Here is a 12451-nt window from a genome sequence, read left to right on the forward strand (position 1 = left end):
GGTAATAGGGGGATGGGTACCCAGCTAGGGTCGGGTAATAGGGGGTTGGGTACCCGTGTAGGGTCGGGTAATAGGGGGTTGGGTACCTGGGTAGGGTCGGGTAATAGGGGGTTGGGTACCCGTGTAGGGTCGGGTAATAGGGGGTTGGGTACCTGGGTAGGGTAGGGTAATAGGGGGTTGGGTACCTGGGTAGGGTCGGGTAATAGGGGGTTGGGTACCCAGCTAGGGTCGGGTAATAGGGGGTTGGGTACCTGGGTAGGGTAGGGTAATAGGGGGTTGGGTACCTGGGTAGGGTCGGGTAATAGGGGGTTGGGTACCCAGCTAGGGTCGGGTAATAGGGGGTTGGGTACCCGTGTAGGGTCGGGTAATAGGGGGTTGGGTACCTAGGTAGCGTCGGATAATAGGGGTTTGGACACCTGGGTAGGGTCGGGTAATAGGGGTATGCGTACCCGTGTAGGGTCGGGTAATAGGGGGTTGGGTACCTGGGTAGGGTCGGGTAATAGGGGGTTGGGTACCCGTGTAGGGTCGGGTAATAGGGGGTTGGGTACCTGGGTAGTAAATTTAGTAAATCACAGACCCAGTCAGAACGACCTTCCGTCTGACCAATTGCTTACCAGATTGGGGAAGTGACAGTCGGAATGTCATTTCCAGTCTGTTTCTATATAGATATATTATATATGTTTGATTTAAAGTGATGCACTTCTATTTAAGGCAAATGTCCTGGTGAATTTGGTAACGGCTGACCTTGACCTTGGATCTACAGCAGTATCACAGGCCTTTGCGCGTGCCGGTGGACAATCACTTATTGATGTGTGTATATATAATCACTTTGAAGTCGTGTTTATTTATATATTAATTGTTTAGTGGCCAGTCATATCTGGGATCGGGAATTTCTGTATCGGTGTGCAGAGTTGCTTCCCTTAGCTGCCAAGATTCACTGGTCATAGGTTTGAATCCCGGTGGTGACCTGACTTTGATCTTTTGGTCCGTCAGCAAAATAAACATGCTCATGGATTTCACCAAGATGGTTGATGTGTACGACCTTCATCACATTCAGCTTCCTTCATGCATTCAATTGACACTTCAAGATTCATCTTCAATATTTTCAATTTGGTTTTATATCAGGAAGAGAATTTATGGATGTGAACTTCTTTATTATGAAGAACACAACGTTTTGGAGTAAAACTTACTCCTTTATCATGTCAATAGCACACAGGAGCAACATAAACCCTGAAACGTGTTCTTCATAATAAAGAAGTTCACATCCATAAATTCTCTTCCTTATGTGTATCACTCCTAAACGCCATTCAGTTGGTTTAATATCAAACTCAATATGGTAACAAAAACAAGAATTATGAAGGTACAGTTTTTTTTGTAAAAGGTCACTCTCTCTGAGTTGTTCAAATGTTTCATATTTCAGGAATTTGAGTCCCAGAAGGCCACTCCAGCAAGAAACAAGGTGATCGTGACTAGCAGCGGGAATCTGCCGTGTCAGTATGTGTATCACGTGGTCCTCGGCAAGTATCACGCCCACACTCAAAAGGTACTACAGCTTGACCAATCCACAGCTTGTTCCATCAACATTTGCGATGTTTGTTTGTGACTTTCTCTCAATCATTTGCTATTTGCTCTTGTCATCTCTGTTGGCATTGTTATTAGTATTTTTATGATCCAGCCTGTCCACCCTTTCATCTCTTTATCTGTTCTTCTCAAAACTAATGTTTTCACAAAAAGTGTCCCCTACTTGTTTCAGAGTAACGCTTTTTATTTTGAAGAATACAGCCTCCATGCCAACCTGTTCTCCTCATGTACCATTGAACAGATAATGTTTAAATAACTATACATGCATATCCAATTATTGAGTATTAAAAAAAATTACCGTATTCGACGTAATAAGCGCCCCGCTCTAATAAGCGCCTGCGGCGATATTTGCTAATATATTGGCAAGTGAACAATCCCAATTAGCACACCTTCCGATTGATCAATGTACACAAGACTTATTTAATCATGTATAATGCGCACTCGTGTGTTATATGCACCCTTTATTATGGGCAATTAAATTCTGGAAAAATAAATCTACATAAACATTTCAGGCTGTCAGCATAAACCTCGAATTTTATCTTTCAACTCTGTTTTTTTTTCACCAAAATAATATTCTAATAAGAGCCCCCTATTTCTAATTTTGAGAGCGCCCTAGGCGCTTATTACGTCGAATACGGTAACTATTTTGGCACATGCTCACCACTTTGAATGTTAAACCTGTGAATAAAGGTGAGCTTCTGTCCCTGTGGTACTCTGGTTATAAATAACATCAAGCACCTCACATCAGTGCAAGCTGTTTGTTATAACATAAATTCCATACAGAAAGATAGAATAAGGAGTGAGGGGACAGCCTTCATTGTAATACAATCAAACCAAGAAGGATCTGGTCTGAAAAAGGGTTACTGTATTCGACGTAATAATCGCCCCGCTCTCATAAGCGCCCACAGCGATATATACTAATGCATTGGCTAGTGAACAATCCCAATTAGCACCCCTTCCGATAGATATAATGTATACAAGACTTATTTATTGATGTATAAAATGTGTGTTATACTTAATCCTTAATTATAGAAATTAAATTCTGGAAAAATATATCTGTCGTAGTACGACAGTCGTACATATAAACATTTCAGGCTGACAGCATAAACCATGAAATTTTAGATCTTTCAACTCTGTTGTTTTTCACCAAATTAATATTCTAATAAGAGCCCCCTATTTCTAATTTTGAGAGCGCCCTAGGCGCTTATTACGTCGAATACGGTAACTATTTTGGCACATGCTCACCACTTTGAATGTTAAACCTGTGAATAAAGGTGAGCTTCTGTCCCTGTGGTACTCTGGTTATAAATAACATCAAGCACCTCACATCAGTGCAAGCTGTTTGTTATAACATAAATTCCATACAGAAAGATAGAATAAGGAGTGAGTGAGTGAGTGAGTATGGTTTTACTATTTTAACAATAATCCAGCAATATCATGGCAGGAGACACCAGAAATTGACTTTATGATAGAATAAGGAAATTTTTTTTTTGTTCAATCGTTTACTGACTGAACATGTTTTCAAACACATTTCAATTGATTTTATTGACCGAATACAATTTTACTGCCATCTGCCTGAAGCCCCTTGATCTTACTGCCTACTGAGTACTGCCCACTGAGTACTGCCCACTGAGTATTGCCTACTGAGTACTGCTCACTGAGTACTGCCTACTGAGTATTGCCTACTGAGTACTGCCTACTGAGTACTGCCCACTGAGTATTGCCTACTGAGTACTGCCTACTGAGTACTGCTCACTGAGTACTGCCTACTGCCTACTGAGTACTGCCCACACCCACAGGAACCTCTTGAAACCTCTAACATATGGTTGTTCTGCAGGAGTACGAGTCAGCTGTCCGGGACTGCTTCCAGTTGGCCAATGGCTACAATGTGCAGTCGATTGCTTTCTCGTCTCTTGGGTGTGGAGCCCTCCTGAAGTACCCTCCAGACTTCGTGGCCTCCTGTCTCATATCACAGGCCAAAAAGTCAACAGTGGCGGTAAGTGAGGTTGAAGCCATGAATTATATGGAATATAATATATATATAATATAGATATAATATAGATATAATGCAGAAATGATAGCACAATCTACTTTATTCTTATCAGCTTATTTAGGTTGAACAAGTTGAGGTTTGTCATGGGTTGAAGACTACAGAACATTTACACATTGTCACCCTGTTGGGAGTCTGGGCTAGAATAGGTCCCCAGCAACCTATGCTGGTTGTAAGAGGTGACTTAGTGGATTGGGTGGTCAGGCTCGGTGACTTGGTTGATAGTGTGTCCTCGTCGGCGTGGATTGGGTGGTCAGGCTCGGTGACTTGGTTGATAGTGTGTCCTCGTCGGAGTGGATTGGGTGGTCAGGCTCGGTGACTTGGTTGATAGTGTGTCCTCGTCGGAGTGGATTGGGTGGTCAGGCTCGGTGACTTGGTTGATAGTGTGTCCTCGTCGGAGTGGATTGGGTGGTCAGGCTCGGTGACTTGGTTGATAGTGTGTCCTCGTCGGAGTGGATTGGGTGGTCAGGCTCGGTGACTTGGTTGATAGTGTGTCCTCGTCGGAGTGGATTGGGTGGTCAGGCTCGGTGACTTGGTTGATAGTGTGTCCTCGTCGGCGTGGATTGTTGCTCATAATATCAATCATTGGATTGTCTGACCCAGACTAGATTGCTGACAGGCTGCCGTCATATAGCAGGAAAATTGCTTAGTACGGCGTCAAACTACAAACCAACCAAACAAACAAAAGTCTTGCGTCTTGCTCACAATCTCGACCATTGGTTTGGTGATTTATTCACCTCCATCTCAATAGATGTGTTATATCGAGATAAACTAATTACCTACTCAGATATAATATTGGTTGGTTTGTTGTTTTACGTTGCACTCAGCAATATTCCAGCTATATGATGGCAGTCTGTAAATAATCAAGTCTATACCAGACAATCCAGTGATTAATATCATGAGCATTGATCCACACAATTGGGATACGATGACATGCATCAACCAAGTCAGGGAGCCTGACCACCCGATCCCATTGGTCGCCTTTTACGACAAGCATAGTCGCCTTTAAAGGCAAGCATGGGTTTCTGAAGACCTATTCTACCCCGGATCTTCACGGGTCCAGATATATCACATGATGAATAAATATCTGTTGCCAGAATGTGAAGTTGGTGATATATGAGAGGTCAGTGATGCACACCTTCCTGGACGAGTTGACCGGCGGAGATCTGCAGGAGGAAGGCTCAGAAGACATCAGTACTCTCAGACAATATGCCAAGTACTCAAAATCAGGTAGGTGCCAGCACAGCAACAGTCACGTGGCTTCAGGTTTATGAGGGAGTGAGTGAGTATGGCTTTACGCCGCATTGAGCAATATTCCAGCAATATCATGTCGGGGGACACCAGAAATGGGCTCCACACAATTTATCTATGTGGGGAATCGAACCCGGGTCTTTGGCGTGATGTGCGAATGCTTTAATGACTAGGCAAACCCACCACTCCTTCAGGTTTATGAAAACATTCATGCTCCAATTGCATCACATGTATTCTGTTTGTGTGGTTTGCAGATAGTAAATGGCGACTCTGCTTGTCGTAAGAGGCGACTAACGGGATCGGGTGGTCAGGCTTGCTGACTTGGTTGATACATGTCATCATTACCCAAAAGTGTGGATCGATGCTCATGATGTCAATCACTGGACTGTCTGGTCCAGACTCGATTATTTACAGACAACCATCATATAGATGGAATATTGCTGAATATTGCATACATTTCGTTGAGAGGCATTTAGAAGTTGGTGTACTAAAGTCAGGATAAGATATATAGATGAACAACTTCTTTATTACAATTAGGAGCGACGTTTCAGTATAGGTTCTAACACCGTTATCAAGCACCCAAAACATCGCTCCTAAATGTAATAAAAAGTTGTTCATCCATATATCTTATCCTTACTTAATTGCATACATTGTTGAATGTATGAAACCACTTTTGATCTTGACATTGTAAAACTTGCTTACATTGTTGAATGTATGGAACAACTTTTGATCTTTTGATCCTGTTTGGGTAAAACAACACCAGGCTCAGTCCTGTTCCACACAATAAATTATTCCCGACTAAATAGCTAAAGGCATATTCAGTGTTGTTACTAAGGTGACTTGGGTAGTGGACACGGTAATCAATTGGATGAGCAGACGAAAAAAAAGACTTAAATTATTAAAAGTTCTAGCAGACTTGGCATCGGCCCGATCATCATGATCATTAAAATTACGCATCACTTCAAACATCGGCAACCCGATTTGACCTCCAGTGAGGTGATTCCCTGGTGAGCAAATTTTCGTTTTGTGGAGGTTTTCGCCTGTCGTTTTTTCGTGTCAGTTTTATATACACTATTTCATCTTTATTTATATGTTTTAGAAATTTTATTTTAAATAGACACAAGCATTATTAATAATGAAAACATATGAATATCCCAACCATATGTTGATGGTTTAGGTCGGGAGCCCTCCACGGACACCAAGGCAGCCAACATTGTGGTGTATGGGGCCAATCAGAAAACTTGTAACAGCTCAAAGGCAGCTCTAGCGAAACACTTGAAGGCGGAGTACCTGCATTCAGAGACCATTGAAAACGAAACTATACTGAAGCTACCCACAGACATCTTCCAGAAGATGAAGAACATTGCTGAGAAGAGTGGAATATGGATTAAGTTTCCTGATCCAGGTAATTTCTTGTACTTGTAATCTCAAAACTTACGATATCCTCGGGTAGGTTGGTTGTTGGTCGGTTTGTTGTTTAACACCGCACTCAGCAATATTCCAGCTATATGACGGCGGTCTGTAAATAATCGAGTCTGGACCAGACAATCCAGTGATTAACATCATGAGTATCGATTCACGCAATTGGGATCGATGACATGCATCAACCAAGTCAGCGAGCCTGACAACCCGATCCCGTTAGTCGCCTCTTACAACAAGCATAGTCGCCTTTCACGGCAAGCATGGGTTGCTGAAGATCTATTCTACCCTGGATCTTCATGGTCATTTGTAGATGTTCTCCTTATCAACTTTTTCTCCAGGACAGCATAATGGTTTGTGCTTAGAAATTCAACATGGCCGACATGATGATAAAACATGAGTGGCCATTTATTTTTTCAAAGCATCCCTACTGGATAAAACTTCTGGCCATCAATCAATGAACAAGGAAAAACAGCTGTACGAGAACATGCTTGGGTAACGTGTAGTTCACCTGGGGTACTCTTTGAACAGTTATATCTTAATGGCTGTCAACCTTTGTTGACATGCTGAGCTGCTGAGGAAGAAACCAAGTGAACGTCAGTGCCTGATGACAGCTCAAGGAAATGTTGATATAAAAGCTAAAAAGACAATAAAATACATATGTTTTGAAATTGGTAGCTAGCTTAAATATCATGAGGTGGGTGCGCTGTGCTTGCTCATTTGTTTGAATATTTATGAGGGAGCCGATATCTGATTGGCCAAAATTGAATATTTCAAATTCCTGTATGTATAAATATATTTTGTTTGATGATCAAAATCGTATTGTATGACAATAAGGAGACATTATCTATCTGATTGGTTGAATTTAAAAAAGACACATATTTCTTTAATAAGTTGTTTCAATATTTGAATTGGCTTTTATACGTCATTGTCGATATGTTTGGCATTGTCTTCATACTTGCATTTTCCAAAAGGGAAATTCTTGGACATAAATCAATACTGTTGAAAATGTTTTTTGTTAAGATTTTCCCCTCCACTCTTGATATAAAAGATGTTTTGTAAATGGCCTTCATCCATTATATCATTTTAACAGACAAACGGAAAAGGGGAAAACCACAGCTGAAGTTAAAAGGAGAGAAGAACTCTGTCTTTTTTGTCAAATCACAGGTCCATGAAATCCTCATGACAGCCATGACAAGAGCAATGAGCAAGCCATCTCACTCTACAACAAGTGCCAAGCGTGGGACGAAAGGCTTCCTCGCACACATGGGTACTATGGCCCAGTTTTACCCACCCAAGTACTGGAGCCATTATCAGCCTCAGAATCCGCTCTCAAACATAATAACAAAATGGGCAGGCAAAATAACAGGTAACAAAGAAAGGACGTGGCGACTCACGTCTGTGGACACAGCAACACATCAAGCCATTGACTCCCTGGTTCAAAAAACCTGGGACACCACCCATGCTGGCCATGGTAAGGATGCAGTGGGCCTTACACACAAGAGCATTAAGGTTAACAAAATAGAGAGACTTGAACATCCAGAACTGTTCATCAAGTACTGTCAGAAGAGATCGACCAGGTTCATGGAAGCCTGCAAGTCTGGAGGCAATTGTCCTTCTCTTCACAAAATACTCGGATGTAAAAGAGGCGTGCCGCTCACCACCCAGTACGCTGGCCCAGAGCTGCAGTGTGAGGTGTACTCTGATGAAGTTAACGAGCACTACTTCTTCCATGGCACGAAGGTGGAGAGACTCCAAGCGATCTTGTCTCACGGTTTGGATAGCAGGGTTGGAAGTGTGACTGCGATGTTTGGCAGTGGGATATATGGTGCAGAGAGCTCCACTAAAGCTGATCAGTATACAGGTTAGTTCATTGAGAGAGATCAATATTGGAGGTATATGATAGTGTCCTGTAAATAATTGATGATCCATTGATGACACTCTTTCGGTCAAGTCAGCAAGTCTGACCACCTGATGCTTTAACTCACCTCTTACGATTTGGTGGTCTGTAAATAATTAAGTCTTGACCAGACAATTCCTTGATTGATAGCATGAGCATCGATCAACGCAATTGGGATCAATGCAATGCATCAACCAAGTCAGTGAGCCTGACCACCCGATACCGTTAGTCACCTCATATGACAAGCATGGTCGCCTTTTATGGCAAGCATGGGTTGCTGAAGACCTATTCTACCCCGGATCTTCACGAGTAGGCTGCTAGGGACACATTCTACCTCAGACTCCACACAGAGGATGACAACAGAGATCCAGCACCAGGTGTATTGGTAGAGACACTTGGTAAACACATGGTTTTATATGACTCAAAAATATGTGTCCACCATTCACAAATAACTTGAATGTACGCAGAGAAAAAATATATTGCATCTCGAGGCATGCACAGTAATATTCATTGTACCAATTTCTCCATCAGACATTTATAAGACCTGTTATTAATGCATTATCAAATCTTACAGTACAGTACTCTACACATTTCATTACATTACAGAACCCTCATATTTCCTGTAAGGACCCTCGAAATGTATTAGTTAGGGATCCCTTGGACGCCTAGTTTCGTCGGTCAGGGTAAAACCCAGTAAACATACCGTATTTGACATAATAAGTGCCCAGGGCGCTCTAAGAATTAGAAATAGGGGGCTCTTATTAGAATATTAATTTGGTGAAAAACAACAGAGTTGAAAGATCCAAAATTTCATGGTTTATGCTGTCAGCCTGAAATGTTTATATGTACGACTGTCGTACTACGACAGATATATTTTTCCAGAATTTAATTTCTATAATTAAGGATTAAGTATAACACACATTTTATACATCAATAAATAAGTCTTGTATACATTATATCTATCGGAAGGGGTGCTAATTGGGATTGTTCACTAGCCAATGCATTAGTATATATCGCTGTGGGCGCTTATGAGAGCGGGGCGATTATTACGTCGAATACAGTAACCCTTTTTCAGACCAGATCCTTCTTGGTTTGATTGTATTACAATGAAGGCTGTCCCTGCATGCATGCACATGCATGTATTCATGCAGGCGTGCGTCCATCCGTGCAAACTGTACAATATTTCTTCACCAAACTTGGTAAATAGATAGGTCTTGTGGTCAACTGGTGCCTTTTGATAGTTTGGGATTTATAAAAAAAAAAAATTCCGAGTTTTGGGCAATAACTTTAACCGCTGAAAACAACCGTTTCTGGAGCTGATTTTAAAAAATGTTTCATATTTCTTTTACCAAACTTGGTCCAGATGTGTCACAAACAGGTTGTGTTATGTTGGTTGGTTTCTTGTTTAATGCCACACTCAGCAATATTCCAGCTATATGACGGCGGTCTGTAATAATCGTGTCTGGACCAGACAATCCAGTGATTGATATGCTGAGCATTGATCCACGCAATTGGGATCGATGGGTTGTGTTATGACCACAGTCAGACTGTCAGTATGCAGTCTCATTAATATCAGATCTAAGTTCTCGCTTTGTTTAGTGGTAGTGAGAACTCTGATCTGATTTTAATGATAATGGGCTACTGGAACTGCACATCCAACATTCTGACATTCCCTCAGGCTGACCGGCTGGTATGGGAGATGAATTACCAATCAGAGAGCTAGTCTTAATGCGTGTGATAATGTTAACTTACTTTCAACAGATGACAAAAACAACAGGACGGGAGGGGACAAGCAGATGGTGCTGATGAGGATGACTCTCGGACACCCCTATCTGAGCAGTAAACCCAACAAGTTCCGGCGCCCACCGTGCAAGAACAAAGCACATCTGGATGACGGCTGCAGTGATCCTACTCATGGAGGATACTTTCACTCTGTCATCGGGGAGGGGACTTGGCTCTTCCGGGAATTCGTAGTGTACGAGCCAGAACTGTGTTATCCTGAGTATGTCATCACATACAACCGAGTTTAGACCGCGGTCCTGATGTTAGGGCAGTGGTACGACAGGTCTTTGATGAGAGTGCGAAGATGCTTCTGAATTGAACAGTGAGCAGTTGGGTTTAACGCCACTTTTAACAGTATTCCAGTTATATTACAGCATGTCAGCTTAATGTGGGAGGAAAGCCAGAAGTGTCGCAGGTCTCAGTCGTTTATCACTTGGGTGAAACCCACGAGCACGGGTCTGGTGCTGACAAACCTAGAAACATAATCGGGGCGAACAGGAATTCAAAGCCATTATCATAGGTTTCTGATGTTCTAAAGGGACACAACTCGTCACAGTGAATTGCGACGCCTTAGGTGCTGATTTTGAAAATTTGATGTTATATGGTCTGTCGGATACTTTACTCACCAGGCTGTCAGACAAGTGGCGGGAGTTTCGATAACCACACCCAAGGTCCATGTTCAGTTCCACATTGGGCACATTGTTCGATGTTCACCATAGGTGGCCATCACCATCATATTTCTGGAATATTGAATAAACCGTATCAGAAAGTCCTTTAGGAAAGTAACAATCCTTCATAGATATAGTAAACTACGGTTACTACGGTTATAACGAACTCAAAGGCACTACTAATTTTAGTTTGTTATAACCGTAGTTCGTTACAAGCATATAAACCAAATAACTACAGCAAATAGTCGGGACAAAAAAAGTAACTTTGGTACATCCGTCAATTCATTATAAGTGTGTTCGTTATAACCGTAATTTACTGTATATGTACTGTATAACCTGTTTGAAGAACAGCCAGTTGTACAGGAATGCTATATATCCAACACTGCATCTTGTTTTGCATCCTACGTAATATTCCATGTGTTCTCTGTATGTGTAAACAAATAGTATTCACAATAGTGTACTATATTAGTTATGGTGTATTTAGTTGCTGTATACGGTGTCATATTAGGGCAGGGCGTCAGCTGAGCCCAATATTTTTCAGCTATCCTAATATGACACCGTATGCAGCAACTAAAGACACCTCACAAATTTATTTGCCCAAAAGGTATTTGTTATCTTTATCATATGTCAAATGATTCTATGGTGTTTGGTTGGCTAACCAAACAATTGTTTTCATAAACCAAAAACAATAAGGTATTTTGTACCCAAGTTGAGTGTTTTTTGAGTGACATCCGTTTTTTCAAATGTATTATTTACTGTTGGTTTTAGACATAAGTGACAGCATATGTATAATTCATGTTCTTTGAGTGTCTGAAAAACGCAATTTGTTACATTTTTGCAATAGTTAGATATAGTTTAGGTATTTTTTTTCATTCTGGTTCAGCTGAGGGGCAGCCATGCTTTAGGTAAATCCTGGGAAATATTTGCTTATGAACAAAAACAAATTAACTTGAAAGTTCATTTTCTTAGCATTTTACATTATCTACTTGAGAATAGTCTTGAGGTGAGGTGAAATTGGGTTTAACGTGACGTCTAAGATTATTGCACTTATATAGCAACGTGCATGCACGTGTGTGTGTGGCAGCTTATACTAGTCCGGACTGATGCCGAGATACCATGCCGCAGTTTAACATGAATACCCCACTTAGACACAGTATACTGACTCCGAGCCGACCAGTCCTTGTTTTAGCCCTTTAATGTTGAGCGCCAAACAGGGTAACAAGAAGTACCATCTTTTAACGTCTTTTGGTATTACGCGGCCGGGGATCAAACCCCAGACCTTCCGCTCGTTGAGATTTTTACCCATTTGTCTTCAGACATTAGATGGCTGCCTCCGTGGTCCAGTGGTAGAGCGTCCGCCTGGAGAGTGGCAGGTCGGGGGTTTGATTCCCGGCCGCGTCATACCAAAAGACATTGAAAGAGGTACTTGTTGCTACCTTGCCTGGCGCTTGACATTAAGGGGCAAGAACAAGGACTGGTCAGCTTGGTGTCAGTGTACTGTGTCTGAGTGGGGTATTCACTTTCAACTGGTATCTCAGTGGGCTAGCACTATAAATCGGCATCAGTCCGGACAAGCAGCCAAACACACACACACAAACAAACCTGCATGCAAGTCACTTTATAAGTGCAATAATCTTGAACCTGACGTTAAACCCCATTTCACCTCACCTCAGACATTAGATTCTCACAATGGAGATCTGCATCTGAAGTCTATTGTTATTTCCCTCAACTTGAACTTAATGCCGTCTGATCTGCTTGAAAGACCCCTGGCAACTCATCTTCATCTACTTCCGAGATGCA

General features: G+C 41.8%; 1 protein-coding gene across 1 annotated transcript in view; it reads left to right on the forward strand.

The window, feature by feature from the left end:
* LOC124134389 overlaps positions 1–11770 on the forward strand; it is a 34569-nt gene extending 22799 nt beyond the window's left edge. Inside the window, exons 14-20 of the mRNA XM_046499168.2 lie at positions 712–810; positions 1421–1543; positions 3419–3577; positions 4729–4861; positions 6060–6287; positions 7395–8165; positions 9963–11770. Of these exons, the coding sequence (XP_046355124.2) occupies positions 712–810; positions 1421–1543; positions 3419–3577; positions 4729–4861; positions 6060–6287; positions 7395–8165; positions 9963–10231 (1782 nt within the window). The 3' untranslated portion in view covers positions 10232–11770. The remainder of the gene's footprint in view (positions 1–711; positions 811–1420; positions 1544–3418; positions 3578–4728; positions 4862–6059; positions 6288–7394; positions 8166–9962) is intronic.
* Positions 11771–12451: the final 681 nt, after the last annotated feature.

This window comes from Haliotis rufescens, unplaced genomic scaffold (genome assembly GCF_023055435.1).
Source record: "Haliotis rufescens isolate VD_foot unplaced genomic scaffold, xgHalRufe1.0.p SCAF_35, whole genome shotgun sequence".
NCBI lineage: Eukaryota > Metazoa > Mollusca > Gastropoda > Lepetellida > Haliotidae > Haliotis > Haliotis rufescens.